Source organism: Carcharhinus amblyrhynchos, chromosome 4 (genome assembly GCF_965287045.1).
Source record: "Carcharhinus amblyrhynchos chromosome 4, sCarAmb.v2.hapA, whole genome shotgun sequence".
NCBI classification, from domain to species: Eukaryota; Metazoa; Chordata; class Chondrichthyes; order Carcharhiniformes; family Carcharhinidae; genus Carcharhinus; species Carcharhinus amblyrhynchos.
Window position 1 is genome coordinate 55,202,867 of NC_137327.1, and position 27,623 is coordinate 55,230,489.

Genomic DNA, 27,623 nt, shown 5'->3' on the forward strand with positions numbered 1-27,623 from the left:
CTCCGGTATCAGCCTAGTAAACCTCCTCTGCACTGCCTCCAAGGCCAAAATATCCTTGTGTAAGTACGGCGACCAAAACTGCACACAGTACACCAGCTGCGGCCTCACCAATGCCCTATACAGCTGCAGCAAGACCTCCCTACTTTTATATTCAATCCCCCTCGCTATGAAGGCCAGCATCCCATTCGCCTTCCTGACCACCTGCTGCACCTGCAGGCTGGGTTTTTGCGACTCATGCACAAGGACCCCGAGGTCCCTCTGCACCGTCGTCTGCTGCAGTTTTTCGCCCCGTAAGTAATAGTCCTTCCTACCATTATTCCTGCCAAAGTGGACCACCTCACACTTGCCAACATTAAATTCCATTTGCCAGTTCCTGGCCCATTCACCCAGCCTATCTAGATCCTTCTGCAGACTCTCCACACCCTCCGCGCAATTTGCCATTCCACCAATCTTGGTGTCATCAGCAAATTTCGACACCATACACTCGGTTCCCTCCTCCAGATCATCTATATAAATGGTAAATAGCTGAGGCCCCAGCACCGACCCCTGGGGCACTCCACTAGTCACCAACCGCCAATCCGAATAGCACCCATTAACCCCCACTCTCTGTCTCCTATTTGACAACCAATCCTCTATCCACGCTAACACCCTACCCCCAACTCCATGCCCCCTTACCTTCTGCAATAACCTCTTGTGAGGTACCTTGTCAAACGCCTTCTGAAAATCAAGAAAGACCACATCCACCGGCTCTCCTCTATCCACCGCCCTAGACACATCCTCATAGAACTCCAATAAATTTGTCAGACACGACTTCCCCTTAACGAAACCGTGCTGCGTCTGCTCTATCAAGCAATTCCCCTCAAGATGCCTCGCTATTTCCTCCTTGATGACGGATTCTAACATTTTACCCACAACAGACGTTAAACTAACCGGCCTATAATTCCCCGCCTTTTGCCTGGCACCCTTCTTAAACAACGGCGTAACATTAGCCGCTTTCCAATCTTCTGGCACTTCCCCGGAGTCCAGCGACATCTGGAAAATAACCACCAAGGTATCCACTATCACCTCCGCCATTTCTTTCAGAACCCTCGGATGCATTCCATCCGGTCCTGGGGACTTGTCCACAATCAGTCCCTCCAGTCCGTCGAGCACCGCCTCTCTAGTAACAATAATGTCATCGAGACCCTCCAGTCCTACCACCTTTCCATCGCTAACACCCGGCCAATTACTCACGTCTTCCTCCGTGAAGACCGAAACAAAAAAGTTATTCAAGACCTCAGCCATTTCCCCATCCCCTACCACTAAGTCCCCCCTGTCATCCTCTAAGGGTCCAATGTTCACCCTAGCCAGCCTCTTCCTTTTTATATATTTATAAAAACTCTTGCTACCCTTTTTTATATTAAGCGCTAGCCCAGCTTCATAGTTTATCCTACCCTTCTTTATCAACTTCTTTGTCAACCTTTGTTGACATTTAAACCTCTCCCAATCCTCTTCTCGCCCACTACTCTTAGCTACTCTAAACGCCTCCGCTTTTAATTTAACACTTTCCTTCACCCCCTTCGTTATCCATGGCTTATTACCTCTCCTCCTACGGTCCTTTTTAACCATCGGAATAAATTTCTGCTGAGCACCAAGAAAGATCTCCTTAAAGATCCTCCGCTGCTCCTCAGCAGACCTACCTTCCAACGCGCTCCCCCAGTCAACATTCGCCAATTCTTCTCTCATCCTACCGTACTCCCCTCTGTTCAAACAAAGGACGTGTGTCCGGGAACCCACTTTCTCCTCCTCCATCTGCACCAGAAACTCCATCATACAATGATCACTCTCCCCAAGAGGATCCTTCACCGCAAGGTCCCTAATTCTACCCGCCTCATTACATAGCACCAGATCCAAGATAGCTCGCTCCCTCGTCGGCTCCAACACACACTGTTCAAGGAAACTATCCCGGCAGCATTCCAAGAACTCCCCCTCGAGCCCGCCGCGTCCAACATGGGTCGACCAATCAATACGCAGATTGAAATCCCCCATAACTACGGCCGTCCCATTCCTGCACGCCGCACTTATTTGCGCGTTAACAGCCCGCCCCACCTCCAGATCATTATTCGGGGGCCTATAGACGACACCCATCAGCGTCTTCCTTCCTTTGCTGTTCCTAATCTCCACCCACAACGATTCCACGTTCTGCTCTTTGGTTCCTATATCATCCCTTGCTACCACCCTGATGCTATCCTTAATCAGCAGAGCTACGCCACCCCCCCCCCTTTTCCCTCCTGCCTATCCTTCCTAAACACTTGATACCCCTGGACATTCAGTTCCCAGTCCCCGTCACCTTGCAGCCACGTCTCTGTAATGGCCACCAGATCATATCCATTTGTGCTGATCTGCTCATCAGCTCATCCACTTTATTCCGAATGCTTCGTGCATTCAGATAAAGTGCCTTCATCCCAGCCTTCACCTGGACCCTATTTGCCAGAACACCACCAACCATACTCATGCCCCCTACTCCCTTTATTATTGGGACATCCTCGGCCTCTTCCCTTACCTGTACCGTCTCCTTAACTGTAGACCCCGTAATGTCACCTACCCTCGCACACCTCTCCTCCCCCCCCCCCCCCCCCCCCCCACCTAATTAGTTTAAAGCCCTGTCTACAGCCCTATTTACACGATTCGCCAGGACTCTGGTCCCAGCATGATTCAGACCAACCCCATCCAGCCCGAACAGGTCCCACCTACCCCAATACTGGTGCCAATGCCCCATAAATTCAAACCCATTCCTCCCACACCAATCCCTGAGCCACCCATTCACTTCCTTAATCTTATCAACCTTACGCCCGTCTGCACTCGGTTCAGGCAGTAGCCCAGAGATAACCACCTTGTCGGTTCTACTTTTTAATTCCATTCCCAGCTTTTCATACTCCCTCCCCAGATCCTCAGTTCGCATTTTGCCTACGTCGTTGGCACCCACATGTACCACAATGACCGGATTCTCACTCTCCCACTCCAGGTTCCTCTGCAGCCCAGATGTGACATCCCGGACCTGAGCACCAGGCAGACAACACACCCTTCTGTGCACTTTGTCACTGTGACAAAGGACAGTGTCAATACCCTTAACCCCACTATCCCCAATTACTACTACGTTCCTTTTCACCTTCTCTTTGCCTATGTCCTGCTGCATCACTGTACCGTGTGCAGTTTGCTCACCAACCTCACCTCCCTCATTCTCGTCCAGACTGGAAGCAAGGACCTCAAACCTCAAATCTCTTAAAAGACATAAAAATGATAAAATATAATACTTAACAGATAGCTATCTTTATTGTTCCAATTCAGCAATTCAATCCTCCATAGACATAAATCCCTTCTGTAGAGCTAGTTAGCACAGAAACTAAAGATGCTTATGTGATGCCAGATTTCTAGCTTTTTAACATCTCTGGACACAGCAGTTTCCAGAAAAGGAGATATCCTCAAAACAGGAAAACCTCAGAGGTAAACATAGTCTCTGATAGCTCCCAGTCTCCAGACTTCAGAGAGGGGAAAATGGGCATTTCTCTCTCTCTCAACTCAAAAACAGATCTTGAATATTCTGTGTAAACCTCACCACCACGTCACATGACCATATCTGTCAATTATCCCAATCAAGCCTCATCCCAAATCCCAGGTGAACATCAAGAACAGCATTAGTTCAGATTTAAACAAATATTCTAGCAATTATACTGCTGCAGTGACAATACAGGATGCCTGTTGTAGAGAGATCGGCATCCGTAAAATGGAGGGAACTGCTAGAAACATCACAGAAACATGACTCAAATACATTTCTTAAAGGCACAGTGTTGTCTCAATTGGCAAAGCAGTGATTACTGCCTAAACTTTAATGTGCTATAAGTTTTAGAATTCAAGCATTTGTTAGCAAGGCCAGGAAGGAGTGATTCCTTTCATTTTCTGTTAGAAATATTTTTTCTGTTTTTTAATGAGAACTAACAGCTTTTATGGCCACCTTTTCTGCTGCTAGCCCATGAATACCAGATTTGTTTAATTCATTGTCATAACTTAACATGGTAGGATTCAACACCACAAGGAGCCCCTAAATATTCATTCTACTTGTTAAGGGAGATAGTATTGTGTAAAGAGCATGCTTCTAGTGGCTCATTTGGTGGTTGCAGTTCCTAATTTTTCTGGGCCGATGGACAGTAAGGAACCTAGCTTCTGTCTGTGCTAAGTTGCTTGGTTTTTAGGTGGTGGGAGAAGAACAACAATTTCCTGGGTTAAGGAGAGGCAACATCAGCCAATCACTATCCATTGAGATCTCCCAGAACTGCATATAATGCTGAGAATGAAATTGGATTTGGCTGTGAAACCACCCTCAGTTGAACAGCCTGGTGAAGAATAGCTAATTGAATGAGAGAATGGAGGGCATTCAGTACCCACAGAACTGTATCTCAGCATGAAAACAACAACTTAAGGAAAGGGGCAGAACATTGGATCCAGTTACAGTCAAAGAATTATAATGGCACAGAAAGGAGCCATTCAGCCCTTGCCAGCTTTCAGTAGAACATTCCATCAGTTCCATTTTCCCATTCTATTCCCATAGCCCTGCGAGTATTTTATCCTCAACTTCCTTTTGAATTCACAGATTGCCTACCGCGATGGTGGAGGTGGAGCCAATGTTCCAAGTCATTACCAATCGCTGTGTAAAAATATTTGTTTCTTATTCCTTGTATCTTTTGCCTAAAAACTTAAACCTGGGTCCCCTCATCCCTGTAATTTCTGCTAATGCGAACAGCTTTCCTTTGTCTACTTTCTTTAGCCTGTGTCATAAACCTGTATACCTTTACTACAAATATATAAAGGGCAAAAGAGTTACAAGGGAGAGAGTAGGGCCTCTTAAGGATCAACAAGGTCATCTATGTGCAGATCCACAAGAGAAGGGTGAGATCCTAAATGAATATTTCTCATCAGTATTTACTGTTGAGAAAAGCATGGATATTTGGGAACTTGGGGAAATAAATAGTGAGGTCTTGAGGAGTGTACATATTACAGAGAAGGAAATGCTGGAAGTCTTAAAGCACATCAAGATAGTTAAATCCCTGGGACCTGATGAAGTGTATCCCAGGACACTCTGGGATGTTAGGGAGGAAATTGTTGGTCCCCTAGCCAAGATATTTGAATCATGATAGTCACAGGTGAGGTGCCTGAAGATTGGAGAGTGGCAAATATTGTGCCTTTGTTTAAAAAGGGCTGTAGGGAAAAGCCTGGGAACTACAGGCCAGTGAGCCTCACATCTGTGGTGGGTAAACTGTTGGAAAGTATTTTGAGAGATAGGATCTACAGGCATTTAGAGATGCAAGGACTCATTAGGGACAGTCAGCATGGCTCTGTGACTGGAAAATCATGTCTCATAAATTTGACTGAGTTTTTTGAAGGGGGTAACCAAGAATGTAGATGAGGGCAGTGCAGTTGATGTTGTCTACATGAACTTTAGCAAGGCTTTTGACAAGATACCGCATGGTAGGTAAAGTTAAATCTCACGGGATCCAGGGTGAGGTATCTAAATGGATATAAAATTGGCTTCTGTCAAGAACCAGAGTGTGGTTGTAAAGGGTTGTTTTTCAAACTGGAGGCCTGTGACCAACAATGTGCCTCAGAGATCAGTGCTGGGTCCACTGCTATTTGTCATTTATATTAATAATTTGGATGAGAATATAGGAGACATGGTTAGTAAATTTGCAGATGACACTAAGATTGGTGGCATAATGGACAGTGAAGAAAGTTATCTCCAATTGCAACAGGATCTTGATCAATTGGGCCAGCAGGCTGACGAATGGCAGATGGATTTTAATTTAGATAAATGCGAGATTATGCATTTTGGTAGACTGAACCAGGGCAGCACTTACTCAGTTAATGGTAGGGCACTGGGGAGAGTTAGAGCGAAGAGATCTAGGGGTACATGTTCATAGCTCCTTGAAAGTGGACAGAGTGGTGAAGAAGCCATTCAGCATGCTTGGTTTCATCGGTCTGTTTTGTTGGAATGTCAATGAACAAGACATTGGTAAGGCCACACTTGGAACACTGTGTGCAATTCTGGTCACCCTATCATAGAAAGGATATTATTAAACTAGAAAGAGTGCGGAAAAGATTTACTAGGATGCTACTGGGACTTGATGGATTGAGTTTTAAGGAGAGGTTGGATAGACTGGGACTTTTTTCTCTGGAGCTTAGGAGGCTGACGAGTGATCTTGTAGAGATCTATAAAATAATGAAGGGCACAGATTAGCTAGATAGTCAATATCTTTTCCCAAAGGTAGGGGAGTTTAAAACTAGAGGGCATAGGTTTAAGATGAGAGGGGAGAGATACTCTCCAAGGCAGTGTACTTGGAGAGTGCTGGTGGCTGTGGTGAGTGTCCAATTTTCGATTTAGTTTTTTTTCTCTCTGCTGCCGGTTCACGGGGTTTTTGTTTGTTTTTTCTTTCCGTAGCGGGAGCTAGGCGTGGGGGCAGTCGGGAAGGGAGCACGGGAGTATAAAAAGAAGGCCGCAGTAGACAGCGGGCAGCGTCGGGAGCGGGCAGCGGAGTGAGTTGGAAGCAGAGTGAGAGCTGTAAGGGCTTTGGCTCACTGGACTTAGGTGAGAACAGGCTTAGGCAAGGTGAGTTACTGGTTCCATTTTTCCTGTTCTGTGTCCATAACTCTAAGGTTGGTCAGGTAAATGGCAGGGTCCATGGGGAGACACTTCAGCGGCGTTAGGTGTAATATGTGGGAGTTCCTGGAGACAGTGTGTCTCCTGGAAGTCCACATCTGCACCAAGTGTTTGGAGTTGCAGCTTCTGAGGGTCCAGGTCTGACAATTAGAGCTGCGTCTTGAATATTTATTTTTAGTCAGGGAGAACGAGGCGATAATGAATAGGAACCACAGTTAAGTGGAGATCCCAGAGTCTAGAGAGGGGGATGGGTGGGTTACTGTTAGGAAGGGGAAAAAGAAGAGGAGTCATGGTACTAAGACCACCCCAGTGGTAGTCCCCCAAAATATCAAGGGTAAGGCGACAACTGGGGTAGAAAGGGCAAGAGAGGAGGACCAGAATGCCTCAGAGGGAAGGAAGGGGGCTGGATGTGAGATAGTGGTGGGGGATGGGAGGGTTAAAGGAATTGATAGGCGGTTCTGTGGGCAAAAGCGGGACTCCAGGATGGTAGTCTGCCTCCCTGGAGCAGGGATACAGGATGTTTCGGAGCGGGTAGAGGGAATTTTGAAGGGCCAAGGGACCCAGGCTGATGTAATTATACACATAGGAGAGAAGGACGGAGGAAGGAAGAGCAGGGGGGATATACGTAAGCAGTTCAGGGAGTTGGGGGCAAGGCTGAAGAGCAGGGCTTCCAGGGTGTCAATCTCTAGGCTGCTGCCAGTGCCTAGTAATAGCGGGGCAAGGAATAATGAGATCCTACAGCTGAATGCGTGGCTGAAGGATTGGTGCAGGACAGAGGGTTTTAGTTTTGTAGACCATTGGGAAGTCTTTGTGAGGGAAGGGCACCTGTACAAGTGGGATGGGGAACATTTAAATGGGAAGGGCACAAATATTTTAGCTGGGAGGTTAGCTGGAGTGTTTTGGCAAGGTTTAAACGAAAATGGAGGGGGGGTGGGGAGGAGACAGACAGCTCAGTAGGCACTGGGATTGGGAGCGAGTTGGGTGACAGGGTAAGTTTGGACAAAAGGAAAATTCCCCGGGAGAAGGAGGATCCAAGTGGGCCTGTAGGTCTGGAGTGCATCTGTTTTAATGTGAGGAGTGTGACGGGTAAAACAGATGAGCTTAAGGCCTTAATGTTCATGAGGAATTTAGATGTGGTGGGAGTGATGGAGATGTGGTTAAAGGAAGGGCAGCACTGGCAGGTAAATATTCCTGGGTATAAGTGTTTTAGGCACGACAGAGGAGGGGCGAAAAGAGGAGGGGGAGTGGCACTGTTTGGGAGCACATCACAGCGGTGCAGAGGGAAGATAATATAGAGGAGTTAGGAATTGAGTCACTGTGGGTGGAGTTGAGGAATAGGAAGGGAGCGATTACTATGCTAGGGGTGTACTACAGACCACCCAACCGCCTGTGGGCAGTGGAAGAAGGTATATGTAGAGACATTTTGGATAGGTGTAGGAAGAATAGGGTTGTTGTAGTGGGAGATTTTAATCTCCCTGGGGTGGATTGGAAGGTGCCTAGAGCTGGGCGTTCGGACGGGGAGGAATTTGTAAGATGTGTACTGGAGGGGTCCTTGGAGCAGTATGTAGATAGCCCACTAGAGAGGGGGCTATACTGGATTTAGTTCTGGGTAATGAGCTGGGTCAGGTGGTTGAGGTTGCAGTAGGTGCACATGTGGCTAACAGTGACCACAACTCTGTCTACTTTAGGATATTAATGGAAAAAGATGAGTGCTGCCCTAAGGGGAGGGTGCTAAATTGGGGGAAGGCTAGCTACAGCCGGATTAGGCAGGAACTTAGGGATACAAAGTGGGATAGGCTGTTTGAGGGCAAGTCCACGTTTGGCATGTGGGAGTCTTTCAAGGGAAAACAAATGGTTGCAGAAAAGACATGTGCCGGCTAAGAGGAAGGATGGGAAAGGTAGGATTAGAGAGCCGTGGATTACTAGGGATATTGAGGACTTGGTCAGGAAGAAACGAGAGGCATATGTTAGGTCTAAGCAACTGGGAACGGAGAGAGCATTGGAGGAATACAGAGAGTAGGAGGGAGCTCAAACGGGGAGTTAGAAGGGCAAAAAGGGGGCATGAAATGGCTTTCGCAGACAGGATTAAGGAAAATCCAAAGGCGTTTTACTTCTATGTCAGGATCAAAAGGGTGGTTAGAGGAAAAATCGGTCCTCTCAGGGATAGAGGAGGGGAACTGTGCTTAGAGTCCAAGGGAATGGGGGAGATCCTGAATGAATACTTTGCGTCGGTATTCACAAAGGAGACGGGCTTGATGTCTGCTACTGTCATGGAGGGAGCTGTAGACCAACTGAAGGAACTATCCATTACGAGGGAGGAAGTGTTAGGGCTTTTAGGTAGCATTAAAACTGATAAATCTCTGGGGCCTGATGGCATTTATCCTAGGCTGCTTAGAGAGGCGAGAGATGAAATTGCTGGGCCTCTGACGCAAATCTTTGTCTCTTCCTTGGACACAGGTGAGATCCCAGAGGACTGGAGGATTGCGAACATGGTACCGTTGTTTAAAAAGGGTAGGAGGGATAACCCTGGTAACTATAGGCCGGTGAGTTTGATGTCAGTGGTAGGCAAGTTGATGGAGAGGATTCTTAGGGATAGGATGTATGAGCATTTAGAGCATTGCAATCTGATTAGAGATACGCAGCATGGCTTTGTTAAGGGGAAGTCTTCCATTACGCATCTGGTAGAATCTTTTTAAGGAGGTGACAAAAACGGTCGACGAAGGATAAGCTGTTGATGTTGTCTATATGGATTTAAGTAAGGCGTTTGACAAAGTCCCTCATGGTAGGTTGGTTGAAAAGGTTAAGGCTCATGGGATACAAGGACAGGTATCTAGATGGATTGAGAACTGGCTTGGGAAAAGGAGACAGAGTAGTAGTGGAAGGGTCCTTTTCTGGCTGGAGGTCTGTCACTAGTGGTGTGCTTCAGGGCTCAGTACTGGGACCTCTTCTATTTGTAATATACATAAATGACTTGGAAGAGGGAGTAAGTGGTGTGATCAGCAAATTTGCAGATGACACTAAGATGGCTGGATTGGCGGGCAGTGAGGAGCAATGTCAGGCAATACAACGGGATATAGGCTGGTATATTGGGCAGATAAATGGCAAATGGAGTTTAATCCTGATAAATGTGAGGTGATGCATTTTGGCAGAAATAATGTAGGGGGGAGTTATGATAAAGGGTAGATCTATAAAGAGTATAGAAATGCAGCGGGACCTAAATGCAGTATAGAAATGAGTATAGAAATGCAGCGGCACTTGGAGTACTGTGTGCAGTTCTGGTCCCCGCATTACAAGAAGGATGTGGAGGCGTTGGAGAGGGTGCAGAGGAGGTTTACTAGGATGTTGCCTGGTATGGTGGGGAGGTCCTATGAGGAGAGACTGAGGGATTTAGGGTTGTTTTCGTTGGAAAGAAGGCGGCTAAGAGGGGATCTTATTGAAACATATAAGATGATTAGAGGTTTAGATAGGGCGGATAGTGATAGCCTTTTTCCTCGGATGGAGAAAGCTAGCACGAGGGGGCATGGCTTTAAATTAAGGGGGGGTAGCTACAGGACGGATGTCAGGGGTAGGTTCTTTACCCAGCGGGTGGTGAGGGATTGGAATGCCCTGCCTGCTGCAGTTGTAAATGCGTCTAGTTTGGGGGCGTTTAAGAGATCTCTGGATAGGTTTATGGACGAAAAGGGATTGGTATAGGCTAGTGGGTCATTGTTTTTGTAACTGGTCGGCGCAACATCGTGGGCCGAAGGGCCTGTTCTGCGCTGTAATGTTCTATGTTCTATGTTCTAAAGGTGCAAGTGCACAAGTCTTTGAAGGTGGCAGTACAAGTGGAGAAGGTTGTAAAGAAAGCTTGTGGTATGTTAGCCTTTATAGGAAGGGGTAGAGAGTATAAGAGCTGGAGTCTAATGTTGCAGTTGTATAGTACGTTGGTTAGGCTGCATTTGGAGTACTGCGTCCAGTTCTGATCGCCTTACTACCGGAAAGACGTGGAGACCCTGGAGAGAGTGCAGAGGGGGTTTACCAGGATGCTGCCTGGTATGGAAGGACTGGGTTATGAGGAAAGATTGCACAAATTGGGGTCATTTTCCCTTGAAAGACGACGACTGAGGAGAGATCTAATAGAGGTATATAAGATTATGAAGGGTATAGATAGGAAAAAGCTTACCGCTGTTTACTCTATGTTGGAAACGCACATTACGAGGGGCCACGGGCTTAGAGTTGTGGGGGGGGGGGTGCGAGGTATAATTCAGATGTTAGAGGGAGGTTTTTCACACAGAGGGTAGTGGGGGTATGGAATGCTCTTCCAAGCAAGGTGGTGGAGGCAGGCATGCTGGAGTTGTTTAAAAGCTACTTAGACAAGCACATGAGTGGGTTGGAGATGGAAGGATATAGGAGGTTGTTTTAAATAAGGTTCAGGAGCCTTGGGACATCCCTGGTAATGTATAAGGATGTGGATGATACTGATGTTTTTCTCTTTTAATTCACAGGTGCTTCGGTCCGCCTTGTTGTCCAACGAGGGGCATACACACGATGGGTCGTACGAGGGCTGCTCTTGGTTGTTTTGAGAATAGCCTAGTACTTCATGTCGTTAGTGTACGCTTAAACTGGACCAGATGCTGGGCAACACAACAGCTCAGTGACTCACTGCTTGCTGTGCAGACACATGGATTTGGGCCAGTGTCTGTGGGAGTTTGCGCATTCTCCCCGTGCTTGTGTGGGTTTCCTCCGGGTGCACCGGTTTCCTCCCACACCCCAAAGATGTGCTATTAGGCTGATTGGTGTAATAAATTGTCCCTAAATTAGTCTTCCCTCAATGTGGAATGCCATAAGCATAGACAAGGGTCATGGGTGGAGGGGGGACTCGTAATGTTAAAATGGTGGCGTGGGTTCGTTGGGCTGAAGGGCCTGTTTCCCAGGCTGTTTTGTTCTTTGTTCTTTGTACACAAAAGTGTCCAGAGGGGCAATTTTTTCACATAGACGGTGGTGAGTGTCTGGAACAAGCTGCCAGACGTAGTAGTGGAGGCGGGTACAATTTTGTCTTTTAAAAAGCATTTAGATAGTTACATCGATACGATGGGTATAGAGGGATATGAGCCAAATGTGGGCAACTGTGATTAGCTTTGGGGTTTTAAAGAAAAAGGGCGGCATGGACAAGTTGAGCCGAAGAACCTGTTTCCATGCTGTAAACCTCTATGACCTCTGTGAGACCTTCTCTCAATCTCTTTTGCGTAAAGAAGAACAATCCAGTTTCTCCAGCCTAGTCTTGCATCTAAAATCGCTCATCTCTGGAAAACATAAAGGGGGGAGTTTTCTCTTCCCGCCCGCCACAGGAATCGTAGCAGGTAGGGCACGGACCATGCAAAAAGGTCTGTTGACCTCGGGTGGGCTTTTCCAGTTTTGGGGCTAGTGCAGCTGGAGAATCTCACCCATAGACTCGCCAAGAGGCTCGGGTAAATCTATGTTTGTACCAAATAATGTCTTAATATTATCACTCATGAGAGGATAAGTAGTTTAGGGCTGTGTTAATGCTATAATTTCTGGTTTCACATACACATTGAATATTTTTCACTTTAATCTCTTGCAGATTATTGAACATATGTTTCAGCAACTCATTTTTCATATTCATTTGTTTGATACTATAGTCATCGAGTCCATTGGTTCCTTGTGTACTCAGATGAGAAACCTCTTCTGTGCCAAATAACTTAGGCAGTTAATTCAGTCGTGTTATATTTTCTTAAATAAGTACTTCTAGCCAAGTACCTTCAACCTTGCTGATTTTTAGGAACATCTACTGTTTATCAAGTATGACTTGTTTTGATTTGGTTGATTTAAGGTGAGGGAGAAGTGCCTCCCTCTGAGAAGGCAACAGTTCCAGCCAACAGAACCAGACTTTCATGGACCTCATTTAATCAAACAGAAGTTAGTAATCAAATACCTTGTTAATTAAATAGAATCAGACAATCGTGGGCCTTATTCATCCAAAAGACCCAGAAAATATGTGCTTCATTCATTCACCAGAAGAGGACGTTCACAGGCTTTGTGAGCAACACAATGATGGGCATCATTTGTTCAGCAGAACCAGGCAATTATGGATATCATTCATTAAACAGAGCCAGATCATCTTGTTAGATTCTCACACTGAATATGGGATATTCTTATAACAAGTTTACAAACCTCATGATAGACAGTTAGCAAATCCTGGTTTGGGTCACTTGCACAACAAGTTGCCATTGGACAATTATCCAACAGATCTCAACTGCCATTAGACATTCACCCTATTATTCTCAAAACCACTCCATGATGTTTGAGACACTCAGTCAGCCTCAAAATGAGCCTTGAGCCAATGGATCCAAATTGTAATGTGCCGCATTCTAAAAGACCTGTATATTCATGGGCATTCATCAATCCAGTCAGACAGTAAGGGGACACTCACCCAACAAAGCCATGTAAATTGGAAGAATCAATAAACCACCTTGTTTACTTGACCTAAACTGTTGTATCATTGTTCTGAATGTCAGTGTCACAAATGAAGTAGACACAATATGCTGATCAGAACTCCTAGAACATTAAATCGTAGAGGTTCTGTCCAAATGCTAAGGTGAGTACTTGAATGTCTCTTGAGTTATGGGTAGCTGTAGATAATGATAATGAAGGCTGTTGTAATCTCTCCATCAGTGGTGGTGACTAATTGTGTTTTGTTTTACAGATGGCTGATTCTGGTGGCCTACCCCAGATCACACAGGTTAGTAGTTCACAAACTCTGTCTGGATTCGCATACCAGAATTTTCCCATTCCACCCCCCCACCACAGGAATTGTAACAGGCAGGACATGGATCATGCAAAGTTCTGTTGACCGTGGATGGGATTTTCCGGCATGGGGCAAGCATGGCCAGAAAATCCAATCCTGGGCTTTTTTCTTATCCAACTACCCAGCTTGAATTAGGTGGAAGCAAAGCTCCAAGAATTAAAAACACAACACATAAACTGTGCAGCGACAGACTAAGGAAAGTTAAGAGGAAATCCTGCCCATAACCCAGGGAAGTACTAAATCATGATGCAAAATTGTCAAGGTCCTGTCTGTCTGCATATTTCAATAATTCAGGCAGGTGTTCAAAATGGCAATATTTGTAAAGCATCAGGAACTTCTCCCAAAGTCCTGATCAACATTCCTCTGTCCACCAGAAAAAAGCAAAAAAGCTGCTGTCCATGTGCTGTGGGTCAACCCATTTGGACTGCAGCACTGCGGCTAATGTTACGCCATTGTTTAAGAAGGATGCCAGGCAAAAGGCGGGGAATTATAGGCCGGTTAGTTTAACGTCTGTGGTAGGTAAAATGTTAGAATCTGTCATTAAGGAGGAAATTGCGAGGCATCTTGAAGGGAATTGCTTGATAGAGCAGACGCAGCACGGTTTCATTAAAGGGAAGTCGTGTCTGACAAATTTACTGGAGTTCTATGAGGATGTGTCTAGGGCGTTGGATAGAGGAGAGCCGGTGGATGTGGTCTTTCTGGATTTACAGAAGGCGTTTGACAAAGTACCTCACAAGAGGTTATTGCAGAAGGTAAGGGGGCATGGAGTTGGGGGTAGGGTGTTAGCGTGGATAGAGGATTGGTTGTCAAATAGGAGGCAGAGAGTGGGGGTTAATGGGTGCTATTCGGATTGGCGGATGGTGACTAGTGGAGTGCCCCAGGGGTCGGTGCTGGGGCCTCAGCTATTTACCATTTATATAGATGATCTGGAGGAGGGAACTGAGTGTAGGGTGTCGAAATTTGCTGATGACACCAAGATTGGGGGAACGGCAAATTGTGCAGAGGGTGTGGAGAGTCTGCAGAAGGATCTAGATAGGCTGGGCGAATGGGCCAGGAAATGGCAAATGGAATTTAATGTTGGCAAGTGTGAGGTGGTCCACTTTGGCAGGAATAATGGTAGGAAGGACTATTACTTACGTGGCGAAAAACTGCAGCAGGTGACGGTGCAGAGGGACCTCAGGGTCCTTGTGCATGAGTCGCAAAAACCCAGCTTGCAGGTGCAGCAGGTGGTCAGGAAGGCGAATGGGATGCTGGCCTTCATAGCGAGGGGGATTGAATATAAAAGTAGGGAGGTCTTGCTGCAGCTGTATAGGGCATTGGTGAGGCCGCAGCTGGAGTACTGTGTGCAGTTTTGGGTGCCGCACCTGCGCAAAGATATTTTGGCCTTGGAGGGAGTGCAGAGGAGGTTTACTAGGCTAATACCGGAGTTGAGGGGGTTGAGCTATGAGGAGAGGCTGAATAAACTAGGCTTGTACTCGTTAGAGTTTAGAAGAATGAGGGGAGATCTCATTGAGACGTATAAGATGATGAATGGGATGGATAGGATAGAGGTGGAGAGACACTTCCCGCTCAAAAAAGACAGTAGGACTAGGGGGCACAGCCTCAAGATAAAGGGGAGGGCAGTTTAGAACGGAGTTGAGGAGGAACTTCTTCACTCAAAGGGTGGTGAATCTCTGGAATTCTCTGCCTGTTGAAGTGGTGGAGGCTGCCTCGCTAAATATTTTTAAGACGCAGGTTGATGGGTTTTTGATAAGAGAGGGGATTAAGGGTTATGGAGAGAGGGCGGGAAAGTGAAACTGAGCCACGACAGATCAGCCATGATCTTATTGAATGGCGGGGCAGGCTCGAAGGGCTAGATGGCCTACTCCTGCTCCTATTTCTTATGTTCTTATTTCAAGAAGGCAGCTCACCACCACCTCCTCAAGGGCAATAAATGCTGGCCAGCCAACAATGCCCATGTACCACGAATGAATAAAAAAGATTGGTTATTTGGTTCATGGTGTATTATGCAATTATCCTAACAGCAAATGTCATTCATGATACATCATTGTGTGAAACTCATTTGTAGGAGTAGTGATATGATTTGATACTGTACTTTATTTATCATTTATTATTTAATGTTCTGAGGATGGTAATAATTTTTCAGTTTTTATGTTTTCTTCAAACAGCCTGGAAAACTGACTGAGGCATTCAAGTATTTTCTGCAGGGCATGGGCTACAGTAAGTATCAAAAAAGCCAGAGCACATATTCAGGCTCATTGTACATGCTTGGATATGAATGTGTTTCACCTTCTCTTCAGTTTTACTTACAAAGAATAAAGCTAAATTCAACCTGAGTGCGTACTGGTTCTGAAGTTTATATAATTTGATGTCCACTCACAGTGCGATTGTAGTCACCATTGATTTACTCAGAATGAGATTCTTGGGGTTTACTCACGGTAAGATTTCGGGGTTTACTCAGTGAGATTTCGGGGTTTACTCACAGTGAGGTTTCGGGGTTAATTTACACTGAGACTGTAGCCTGGGAAGTGTTAGCTTTTGTGGTGTAAACGATTAACAGGGAATATGGAAGCAATAGAAAAAATGTAAAGTTGATAAATGGGAAATAGGTGATAACTGTGACTGTAATATATCATTTTAGTTTGTCATGTGATACTGAAACTGACAGTATTCATGACACATAATTACTTGTTCTCTCAGCAAAAAAAGTGTGCATTAGCGCTTTTGGCTCTGTATTGCCCTTTGTGTCTGTTTACTCTTATGCTCGTGTACATGTGAAGTTATTATAACTTTCTGGTTATATGTTATATGTCTGTATCTAGAAGGTGTACAATACAGCTGAAGGATCATCCAGTGTTCTAATTGGACTACTCGTGCCAATGGTGTGTCTTTACCTCATGATGATTGATCAGATCTTTTTCTTGAAAAATATGGCGAGGTGCTCTGTTGTGGTTTTTAAGTTAGGAATAGGAGTAGACCATTCAGCCCTTCGTGCCTGCTCCGCCATTCAACGTGATCATGGCTGATAATCCACTTCAATGCCTTTTTCATACTATCCCATACCACTTTATGTCATTGGTATTTAGAAATCTAGCAATCTCTGCTTTAAACATACTTAATGACTGAGTTTCCACAGTCATATGAGGCAGAGAATTCAAAAAATTCACCACCTCCTCACCTCGAGTTTATGTAGCTTCCCCCTTATTTTGAAATTGTGTCTCCTGATTCTGGACTCCCCAACCAGGGAAAACATCCTACCCGCATCTACTCTGTCTATCTCTTTAAGTATTTTGTAGATTTCAATGATATCACCTCTCATTCTTCAAAACTCCTGAGAATATTGGCCCAATCTCTCCCATAGTACCGTCCCACTATTCTGGGAACAAGTCTGGGAAACCTTCACTGCACCCCCTCAGTAGCAATAATATCCTCCTTAAGATAAGGGGACCAAAACTGCAAGCAGTAACCCAGGTGCAGTCTAATCAAACTCCTATATACAATTGAAGCAAAATTTTGCTATCTCTGTACTCAAATCTTCTTGTGATAAAGACTAATTGACAGTTTGCCACCCTAATTACTTGCATGTTAGCTTTCAGTGACTTTTTGACAAGAGCACCAAATCTCTTTGTATATCTGCACGTCCTGATCTTTCATCATTTAAGAAATACTCTGCACATCTGTTCCCCCTACTAAAGTGAATAATCTCACATTTTTCGACATTACATTCCATCTTTATTTTACCCAATAACTAAGCTCGTCCAAATCCCTTGGCACCTTTTCCATCTTCGTGACAATGCAAATTCCCACCTAGCTTTGTCATCCGTGAACTTGGAAATATTATATTTGGCCCCCGCATCCAAATCACTGACATATAATTGTGAAAGGCTCTGACAAGTACTGATTCTTGTAACCTGCCAATGTGAGAGTGATCCGTTTATTCCTACTCCCTGTTTTCTGCCTGTTAACCAATCATTAATCAATGCCAATATTTTGTTGCCAATCCCATGTGCTTTAATTTTGGTAACCATCCTCCTTTGAGGGATTTTATTGAAAACCTTCTGAAGTCAAGTCCACTGACTCCCATCTGTTTTTCTTAAGAGTAGAGAACATATATATACTTTTTCTTGATCCTGACAACATCCTTATAAAACACTTGGTACCCTCTCTGGTATGATCAAATCATTTCTGTAATTTAGTGACCAACACTGCATGCAGTACTCTTCAGATGTGTCTTCACTTTGCATCTTGAGACTCTTATTATTACTGAATGGGACCCTCCTGCTTTTGCTGAACCTTTTGCTGTCCCTTTATCTTCATTTGATAGCCACTTGTCAGTAATTAACACTTACCTTGAACTTGTTTTAGGTTTTAAAATCCAAGTTTGAATGGAAAGAACATTTTTTAAACAAATTAATAGGGTAGCTTTGAATGGCTCTATTTCTGCTTCCAGACATTCAGCCTTAGGGTTCTGCATGCACAGTCTGCCATGAAGCGATTACTAATTGCAACATCAGACATTGATTAAGGAGATATCTGCCAATTATGTACTCAAACTGATATGTAATATTTCAATTTGCTGAATATAAAAATGCTTATACTAGATTATAATCAGGAAATTAAAAACAGACAAGTCAATATCTCAGGTATCACAGCTGACAGCAGCTCTATATGTGAAATACTAACTACCTAGTCTTGTGATGACCTTTGATCTGGAAGCAGCGCAGTAAAAAAAAGTTCAATTTCTTTAAAGTGTGGAACTAAATGTTTTTAAAAATGTTTGTTTGAAAAATGCTTTAAGGAGTTTGCCTCAATCGTAAAGGGATTGTTTGTACTCTTTTTGGATAATAAGAGATGTGACTTGGCAATCTTTGACCTGGAAGCAGTATCAAACAAAATACATTAACGTCGGAGCCATGTGACTGCCAGAGATTAGCAGAGCTGCAAAAGCAAAGGAAAGCTACAAGCAGAGGAGCTGGAAGGTGAAGGTGCACAGATCCAGACACAAATAACTGGACAGAGAAAGAGGAACATAGATAATTCTTGAAAGGAGGAGAAGAAAATTACTCACGGGGAGAGGGACTTCTGTTCTGTGTGGCAGAATAGGAGATGGGAGCTCTTGTAGGTACTGTATAAACTGGCTAAAACGGTCTAAAACCTCAAAAGCTGTGTTAATAGTTTGGAGAAAGTCCACAAGTAGTTAACTGTGAACTGGAATATTATAGTTTGGTTGATTGTAAAGGAACCCTGGAAAGCTAATCACTAGGACTGTTGTGATTTGAAGGAGAGAGAGTTTGTACAGGAGTGACTTGCTGATGATAATCATATCCTTGAAACTTGAAGATGAAAGCTGTTGTTTGATGGGGCTCCTGACCTACCCTGTGTGAATACAGAAGAGCATACTGTGGGACGGCATTGCCACAAAGTGCCACATTCATGTAGGGATGTGAATGCTTGTTGTTGCCTAAGGCATATCTTTGATGTATTGCCTATTTAAAACAGAAATTACCTTTCTATTTGAGATATCATTTCCCTATAAGGCATGGAGCATTACAGCACAGAAACAGGCCCGTTGGCCCAACTTGTCCATGTCGACCATGATGCCCTCACAGCTAGCCCCAATTGCCTGTGTTTAGCCCACAACCTTCTAACCTTTCCAATCCATTTACTTATCCAAATGCTTTTTAAATGTTGCTATTGAACTTGCCTCAAACACTCTCTGGCAGCTCATTCCATATATGCACCAGCTTCTACATGAAAAATTTGTCCCTCAGGTCCCTTTTAAATCTTACCCCTCTCATCTTAAACCTATGCCCTCTAATTTTCAATTCCCCTACTCTGGGAAATAGACTATGGGGATGATTCTCTCAGCATGCTGTGATGCTCTAGCAGCACGGTGGGCCAGGAAACATCAACGGATGCTGTTTAGCAGGGTCCCCACAGGGCACCATGGCCTCTCTGTGACTCAGAGTCATAGACGTTTACAGCATGGAAACAGGTCCTTTGGCCCAATTTGTCCATGCCACCCTTTTTTTAAAAAAAACTCCTAAGCTAATCCCAATTGCCACATTTGGCCCATATCCTCTATCCCATTGTACCCATGTAACTATCTAAATGCTTTTTAAAAGATAAAATTCTCCAGGGCCAGGATTTCTGGCATCACCAGCTTATCGGTGTGGAGCTGACTTGAATATTAAAATTACCTTTTGCTTCTCATTAGCTGGCCTGGAACTGAAGTCTCCGGGCCTGCTAGTACCTTCCCCTGGCCAGGAGTGGTTCACTTTAGCGTGGTTTACAACAACTTCCCATGCACAGGGAGCTGGTGACCCTAATCCTGCTGGAGTGAAGGGAGGCTATTGAAGGCCCCCCTAGATGGTCAGGGGTAAGGGGGATGTGCCCTTTGGCACTGCCCAAGGGGCAAAGTGGCAATGCCCAAGTGGCACCTTGGTACTGCCCATCAGGCGGTGTTAGGGGTTATGGGCAGGGAGATTGGTGGGGGTGGGGCTGTCCTGCTGCCAGTCTGCAATCAGGACTGATGGGATGGGGAAGGAAGAGGGTGATTGGGGCTGGCCATCAAGGTGGGGGTGGGGGGGTTGCCGGGGGGACGGTTGGGGAGATCAGGACTGGGAATGGGGTGGTGGGGGGGGACGTATCGGAAGACATCTGGGAGGTTAGTGAGGGGGCTTGGAGGAGGGGGGGTGGTGGTTGCACAGCCAGCAATGTGAGGTCACGGGTTGAGCCAGCGATTGGGGAGCCTGCAGTGCAGGGCTCATGTGCCAACCTCCGCTATGACAGATCGGCACATGCGCAGTGGCCCCGCTCAATGCTATGCTACCAGCCTGTTGAATAGGAATAGGCTCCGCCTCTTGCTTTTCAGCATGAATCTCCCTGAGGCACTCTGCAATGCTGAGTGTGGGAGATTCATTTTGAAAATCCCACTAAAAAAACCTGCAGGAGTTACTCCAGTTTTTATGCGAATTCAGCATTTAGAATTTTTGGGAGAATCCCAGCTTGTGTGTTCATCCCACCTAAGCCTCTCATGATTTTATATACCTCAATAAGGTCATCCCTAATTCATGTTTAATGTACATTTGTTCTGATTCATATTGCAGAAAATATATGAATATATATGGAATCTTATTGGTAATTTCTTCATTTGGGGTTCGTTTGGTAAATTTAGTTATTTTGGGGAAATTCATATACTCTACAGATCCTGACTGACCTTTTAAGCAATTACAATAGAATCAGAGAAGAGGGCCATTCAGCCCATCATGATTGTGCTGGTTCTTTAAGTCTTGCCCTATAGCTCACCAAAATTTTTGTTTCCAAATAAATCCAATTTTCTTTAGTAAGTTTTGAGTTTTTGTTGGTTGTTGCATCTGCTTCCAAAACTCTTTTTCGAGCAATGCATTCCAGATAGCGACTCATTGCATAGAATAACTTCCAGATCCCCTCTGGTTCTTTTGAAACTATCTTAAGTCCCTGTCCTCGTTACCAAACTCTTGTCAATTTCTGGATTATTTTGGTTTACTTTGTTTTGCAGCAATTGCATTTTTTTCCTCTTTATCATTAAAATTATTTCTGCTGCAGAGGTTTCCTAAACTAGGGGATGAGGTGGTTTCCGCTGTCAAAATCCAGCACTGCCCACTATCCTCAAAGTGTATTTCACTGGCCAGTTGTTGTGACTGGGCCCTCTATTACAAAACACCTGCTTCTGGCTCATTCAATACATTAGTGTTGAAACATAAAGTTTCTCCTGAAGGAGTGGAACAGAGGGCAATGGCTCAGATCTTCTTGTCAGTAACAGAGCAGAGGTACATGCCTCTGACCATTTTTAAAACAGTCCCCTTTCCTTTTAACACTGGAGCCTTAGCACCTTCCTGTCTCGGCTCCAGTTCAGATCCAGCAATCAGCTGAGTGCAGAGGCCTTATGACAAAGGATAATTGAAGAGAAGCCGTACCACCCATCTTTTCCTCATGAACTGAAGATTTGGGGGGTAACGGATATTAAGCAGGAGGTGAGTTTTAGTGGCTGAGGGTGGGGGAAGCTTCAGTTACCAGGACAGGAGAGGGCGAGGGAAAGGCTTCAGTTGCTGAGGGGAGTGGTGGTTGGGTGAAGAGTTACTGGGGGTTTAAAAATTTAATGCCCTACCTTTCACACATTTTGAAAAATGCTCACCCCACCCCACCCCCTGGTCCTTCGCACATCTTGGCAAGGTTACCGTAAACCTCTGTATCCCCCACTTCCAAAATCCCAGATTTCTGTCCAGCCAGTGTGGTGATGTAGTAGGGGAACATAGCAAGCTCTGAGGGTGGGGATGAGTTATGTGGAGGGCATGGACAGCATCAGGTGTGCAGGGGGGTGAATAGTGTTGAGGAGTAAGCAGTGTCAAAAGGGCAGGAAGGGTGAACAGTGTTGAGGAGATGGTTGAGCAGTGTGGGAGGTGAGCTGTGTTTGGAGTGAACTGCAGGGGGTTTCTGGGGGATGAGCTGTGTTTGGAGTGAACTGCAGGGGGTTTCTGGGGGTTGAGCTGTGTCAGGGTTGCTGTTGTGAAATGATTTCACATACCACCTGATTTACACAGTGCAATCTCAATGGTCCTGAATAGTCGTTACACCTGTTAAGTATAAGCAAACTGCCCAAGTTTTTGTCTTGATAGATCCTGAGAGAATCAGTGAAGGTTCCCACGGTATCATTTGAGGTATCAGAAGTTTCTGGTTCTGATGTAAAGCGGCTTCCGGGAACTTACAATGCCATTGCAGCACTCATTGGAGCAAATGTTTCAGCATTCACTGCTATTGGGATCAGATCTACACCAATGAGTCTGCCACAAAGCAGAAATTGAAAGCCTCGAGTCAATGTAAAATGTCCCTTTATAACATCTAGAAAAGATCTGTGGCATTTTGCTTGTTAAATCTGGCCCTTGCAGTGAGTTCATGTTGCTCATGTGACTTTTTTACAGTTTGTATAGGACATATGCACATTGAGATGTTGTCAGTGTTCCTGGTGAATAGTGTTTCTTCCACATCTTGATGATCGATGATCACAAAAGGGTGGAATGAACTGAACTACAATCACTTTTGTAAGGGAGAAAAGTACAGCTATTTGATTATAATGTACATCACTTTCTCACTCTAAAGAAAACAAGACAAAGGGTCTGATTTTATCATCGCGTTGCACCCATTTTCGGGCACGAAAACTTGAAGTCAGGTGTGAGGCAAGTAGTTCCCCCTTTATCAACGCCTGAAAATGGCCACGATTGGGACTGCACCCGAAACAGGCGCGACGGCCATTTAAATGCACTTGCATTCATTTAAATTGACTTAATAGGCTGCATACTCAGTTTTACTGGCACTTCCCCCTTTACCATTGCGTTCGTCTATCCAGAATCTGCATGAAACAGACATGCTCCATAAATGTTCAATTCAGGCACTCCAGTTGGTGAGGAGGTAAGTGCCTAACGTCTGACAGCTGTCTGTTTGAAATTGGTCATGGGGGGAGGGGGGATGCAAGGGAGAGGTGTTTGCTGCCACTTTGCCTGAGATCGGTGGGGTGGGGGGGATCCGCTGCCACTCTGCCTGAAATCAATAATGGGGGAGGTGGGGAGGGATGAATCTGCTGCCTTTCTGCCTGAGATCAGTAGGGGCCCGTGATTGGTCTGGGTGGCAGGGGGTGGGGGGGAATAAGGGAATCAATAATGTTGGGGGCGTGGGGCAATGTCTGTCGGGAGCCGGGGGAGACATTAACCAGGCCAGAAGGTATGTGGCAAGGGAGTTGCATTCTATCTTTTTTTTTCTGTGCATGTGCAGTTGGAGGCAGCAATCGGAGCACCAAGATTTTGGGCGTGTTAAGTCCCGTCCACAGGTGTCTGCTGTGCGATTTGGAATTGCTGATATTTTTTCTGGCACCTGAGAACGGGTCTTAAAGTCAGATCTGAAACACTCCCAGTTTCAAGTCCGCCCAGCACTTAAAATCAGAATGGTAAAATAGGACCCAAAGACTCTTAGGATGGGATATTCCAGGCCGCACTTGCCCTAAAACTGGCAAATCCTGCACTCAGTCAACAGACCCTTGCATCCGCTACAATTCCCATGGCGGGCGGAAAGGGATAATTTTCCCTTAGAATTTCAAACGCGGCATCTATTATGTACACACTGGCCCCACTGTTCCAACGAGTGGCTCACCAGGGACACCCCCAATTCAAGGATTCTATAGACAATTATAGTTAAGATCCAATTAGAAGAAATTAGCATATACCAATCAAAGATGTATATTTACACAGAGGTTATCTATATCCATTCACAACTATCGATTAGGTTTATATCATGCCTTAGGCATGAGTACAACTGACCAATTACAACATGTGCATGTCTACTTGATTATAATATCCCATCAGTGTAAAGCCTGATGCATGCTATATAGTTTGATTTACTATTGGCTGCAGTTGATTCTTAACATAACTCAAGTCTGACTCGTAGATGTCAATTACACTCCCTTGTCCAGGGTTAGTGGTGCTTAATGAATTCTCCCACACTAGAGGTTCAATAGACAAACAAACTCTTATGTTTGAGGTATAGATAGTATTGTTTCCCAATGTTATCTTTAAGCCATTTTTTGTGTCAAAGCAAATGATAGAGCAATCCCACATTGTTGTTACAGACCTTGAGATCTAACATCTGTGAAATCCTGCCTGGGAATTAGTCCCTGGCTGATTGTGCCCTTGGGGTGCCTCCTTGCAGCCAACAGCTTGCCTCTCACTGAACAAACTGAAGATAAATAGTGGAGATGATAAAACACATACTAGATTTTTAAACTAATTTTTCCATATAATATCCAACACCTGCTCCCTCCCCCTTTCAACTTTTTTAGAGGCGTTTCCAGAAAATTGGCTGTACTTTAACTCCATCAATCCAATTCTCAATTTTTCCCCTTAATTCATTTAGTAAAACCTTGCCTGGTTCAGGGGGTTAATTTTGTCACTATACTTGTGCAGAGGGCAGGAAGAAAAATGGGGGAAATAGAATCCCACATCCTTAGCAGAACCTATTGGTTCATCCTTCTGTTAATTTCAATGGCAGGAGTACCAGCTGGGTTGTGTTATCAATATAGAAACATTGAAACAGGAGTGGGCCATTTAGCCCTTCAAGGCTGACCCACCATTCAGTATGATCATGGCTGATCCTTGATATCAGTGCTATATTCCCACTTTCTCCCCATATCTCTTGATGCCATTAAAATCTAAAAAAAATCTTTTTCTTGAATACATTCAGTAGTTTGGCCTCCAAAGCCTTCTGCGGTAACGCATTTCACAGATTCACTACCCTTTGAGTGAAGAAATCTTTCCTCATCTGTTTCTCTTCACCATATGTTCTGTTCGGTTCTCTGCTCTGCTCGGGGAATATTTAACACCCAGGCAGTAAAGTTGGAAATCTAGCCCAGCGATTTACTACATGTTCTGATTATGAGCATTATATATTTGTACTTGTGAGCACTATGAGAAATGTGTTAAGTTCATTCTGATAAAAGTATAGCATATGTTCGAAAGATGTCACAAAATGCTCCTGAAAATAATTTGTTAGTGAATGTCTGGATACATTTTGATCAGGTCGTACATGTGTGTGAACTTATTAAGCTCCACGCTGAATTTCTTTAAACCAAGGCTAAATCCAGGTGAGTCCTGTAAATCCAACAAATTTATATAGTGCCAACATACAGGGTGTATTCCCAAGATATTTTAAGAGTAGAAAGCAACAAAAATAGAACAAAAAGTGAGTGTTTAGGAGGGAGTAACTGAAAGTTTGATCTAAAAATGTAAAACTTTAAAAGTTGAAGAAATCCAGCAGATTGAAAGGAGTAGGGATGAGGCAGCTGAAACAAGCGGTGTAGATGTGCAGGAAGTCACGGATAGAGAGCTGCAGAATGTGGGGTAGGATACAAGTGAAAGGGCAAGTGGAATTTAATGATACAGGTACCTTCATTTGGACCAGTTAGACAGGAAGAGTAAAACAAAATGGGACAATATAAAAGTGTCAAAATTATTGTGTTTTGTTCAGCAAGATAATTCAGTAAACAGACAACTTCCTGTAAAAGCTGGAGTATCGTTCTGGGAACAATTTGTTAAGAGTGAATGTTACAATGATATTCTAATTTCAAACTGATACAAGAAATCTGTTCTGTTTTCATTGGATTCAGTGTCTAGTAAGGCAAACATTCCTCTTCAAAGACACTTAAATAAAAACATGTAGAAATTAAGAGCAGGAGTAGACCATTCGGCCCCATGCTCCATTATTTGATAAAATTATAGCTGGTCTGATTGTGGCCTTAACTCTACTTTCCTGACTATCCCCATATCCTTTGACTCATTTGTCAATTAAGAATCTATCTAACGCAGTCTTAAAAATATCCGATGACCTAGCCTCCACTGCTCTTTGGGCATGAGATGAAGGACTCTTGGGGGGCGCGGAGGAATCCTAATCTCCATCTTAAATGGGAGCTCCTTTATTGTTAAACTATGTTCCCTAGTTCTAGTCTCTCCCATTAGTAGAAACATCCTCTCAGCATCTACCTGCTTCTAAACCCAAACTTGCAACTTTTCTTGATAAGATAACCTCTTCACCCTAGAAATCAGCTGTGACCCTTCTCTGAACTGTTTCTTTCCTAAGAAGACCAAAGTTGTACATAGTACTCCAGATGTGATCTCACAAACACTTGGTACAGCATACAAATTTGCCGCAGGAGCAGGCTACTCGGCCCCTCGAGTGAGCTTTGCTGCTCAATAGAGTCATAAAGGTTTAAAGCATGGAAACAGACCCTTTGGCCCAACTTGTCCATGCTGCCCTTATTTTAAGCCCCTAGGCTAGCGCCAGTTGCCTGCATTTGGTCCATATCCCTCAAGACCCATCTTACCTATGTAACTATCTAAATGCTTTTTAAAAAGACAACATTGTACCCGCCTCTACTACTATCTCTGCCAACTTGTTCCAGACACTTGCCACCTTCTGTGTGAAGAAAATGCCCCTCTGGGTTTTTTTTGTATCCTTCCCCTCTCACCTTAAACCTATGCTCTCTAGTTTTAGACTCCCCTACCATTGGGAAAAGATATTGGCTATCTAGCTGATCTATGCCCCACATTATTTTATAGACCTCTGTAAGATCACGCCTCAGCCTCTGACGCTCCAAATAGGCTCATGACTGATCTGATTTTAACCTCAACTTCACATTTCTGCCCACTCCCAATAACCTTTCATCTCTTGCATATCAAGAATTTAATTACTTTTGACTTAAAAATATTCAAAGATTTTATCTCAACCATCTTATAAGGAAGAGAATGCCAAAGTCTCACAACCCTTTGAGAGAATTGTTTTTCCTCTGTCTTAATTGGGCAACCCCCTAATTTTAAACAGTGACCCCTAGTTCTAGATTCTCCTACACAAGAAACATCCTTTCCATATCCACCCTGTTAAGACCTTTCAGGATCTTGTGTTTCAATCATGTTGCCTCTTACTCTTCTAAACTTGAGAGGATGAAAGGCTAACCTGTCAGGCCTTTGCTCATTAGAGAACCTGCCCATTCCAGGTATTAATCTAGTAAACCTCCTCTGAGCTACTTCCAATGCATTTACATTTTTGCTTTAAATCAGGAGACCAATACTGTACATGGTGGCACACACAACTGTAGCAAAACTTATTATTATATCCCGAAGTCCTACAATATCTCCCCATTTAAATACAATGTCACTTTCTATTCTTCTTACCAAAGCAGACAAGTTCACATTTTCACACATATATTCCATCTGCCATTTTTTTGCTAACTCACTGAACCTATATCCCTTTGCAGACACCTTGGTTGGAATTTTACCTTCTTGCCCACCTAGGGAATCGGAGCGGGTGAGGGGCGGACCATGGAAAGATCCGTTGACTTGCTGCAGAATCTTATGGTTTCAGTCAAGCAAGGCTGTAAAATCCTACCCCTTATGTCCCCCTCACATCTTACACTCCTACCAATCTTTGTGTCATCAGCAAATGTAGCAAACATATATTTAGTCCCTTCATCAAAGTCATTTCTCTAGATTGTAAGCTCCAGCACTGATCCCTATAGCACTTCACTGGTTGCAGCTTGCCAACTTGTTAGCT

At 44.4% G+C, this 27,623-nt stretch overlaps 1 protein-coding gene across 6 annotated transcripts in view; it reads left to right on the forward strand.

Annotated features, from left to right (window-relative positions):
- Positions 1-27,623, forward strand: part of ndrg4 (NDRG family member 4) — a 167,067-nt gene that overhangs the window by 134,123 nt on the left and 5,321 nt on the right. For all 6 annotated transcript variants that reach the window (XM_080187193.1, XM_080187190.1, XM_080187191.1 and 3 more), the window contains 2 exons: positions 13,392-13,427; positions 15,662-15,713. In XM_080187193.1, coding sequence (XP_080043319.1) covers positions 13,392-13,427; positions 15,662-15,713 — 88 coding nt within the window. The remainder of the gene's footprint in view (positions 1-13,391; positions 13,428-15,661; positions 15,714-27,623) is intronic.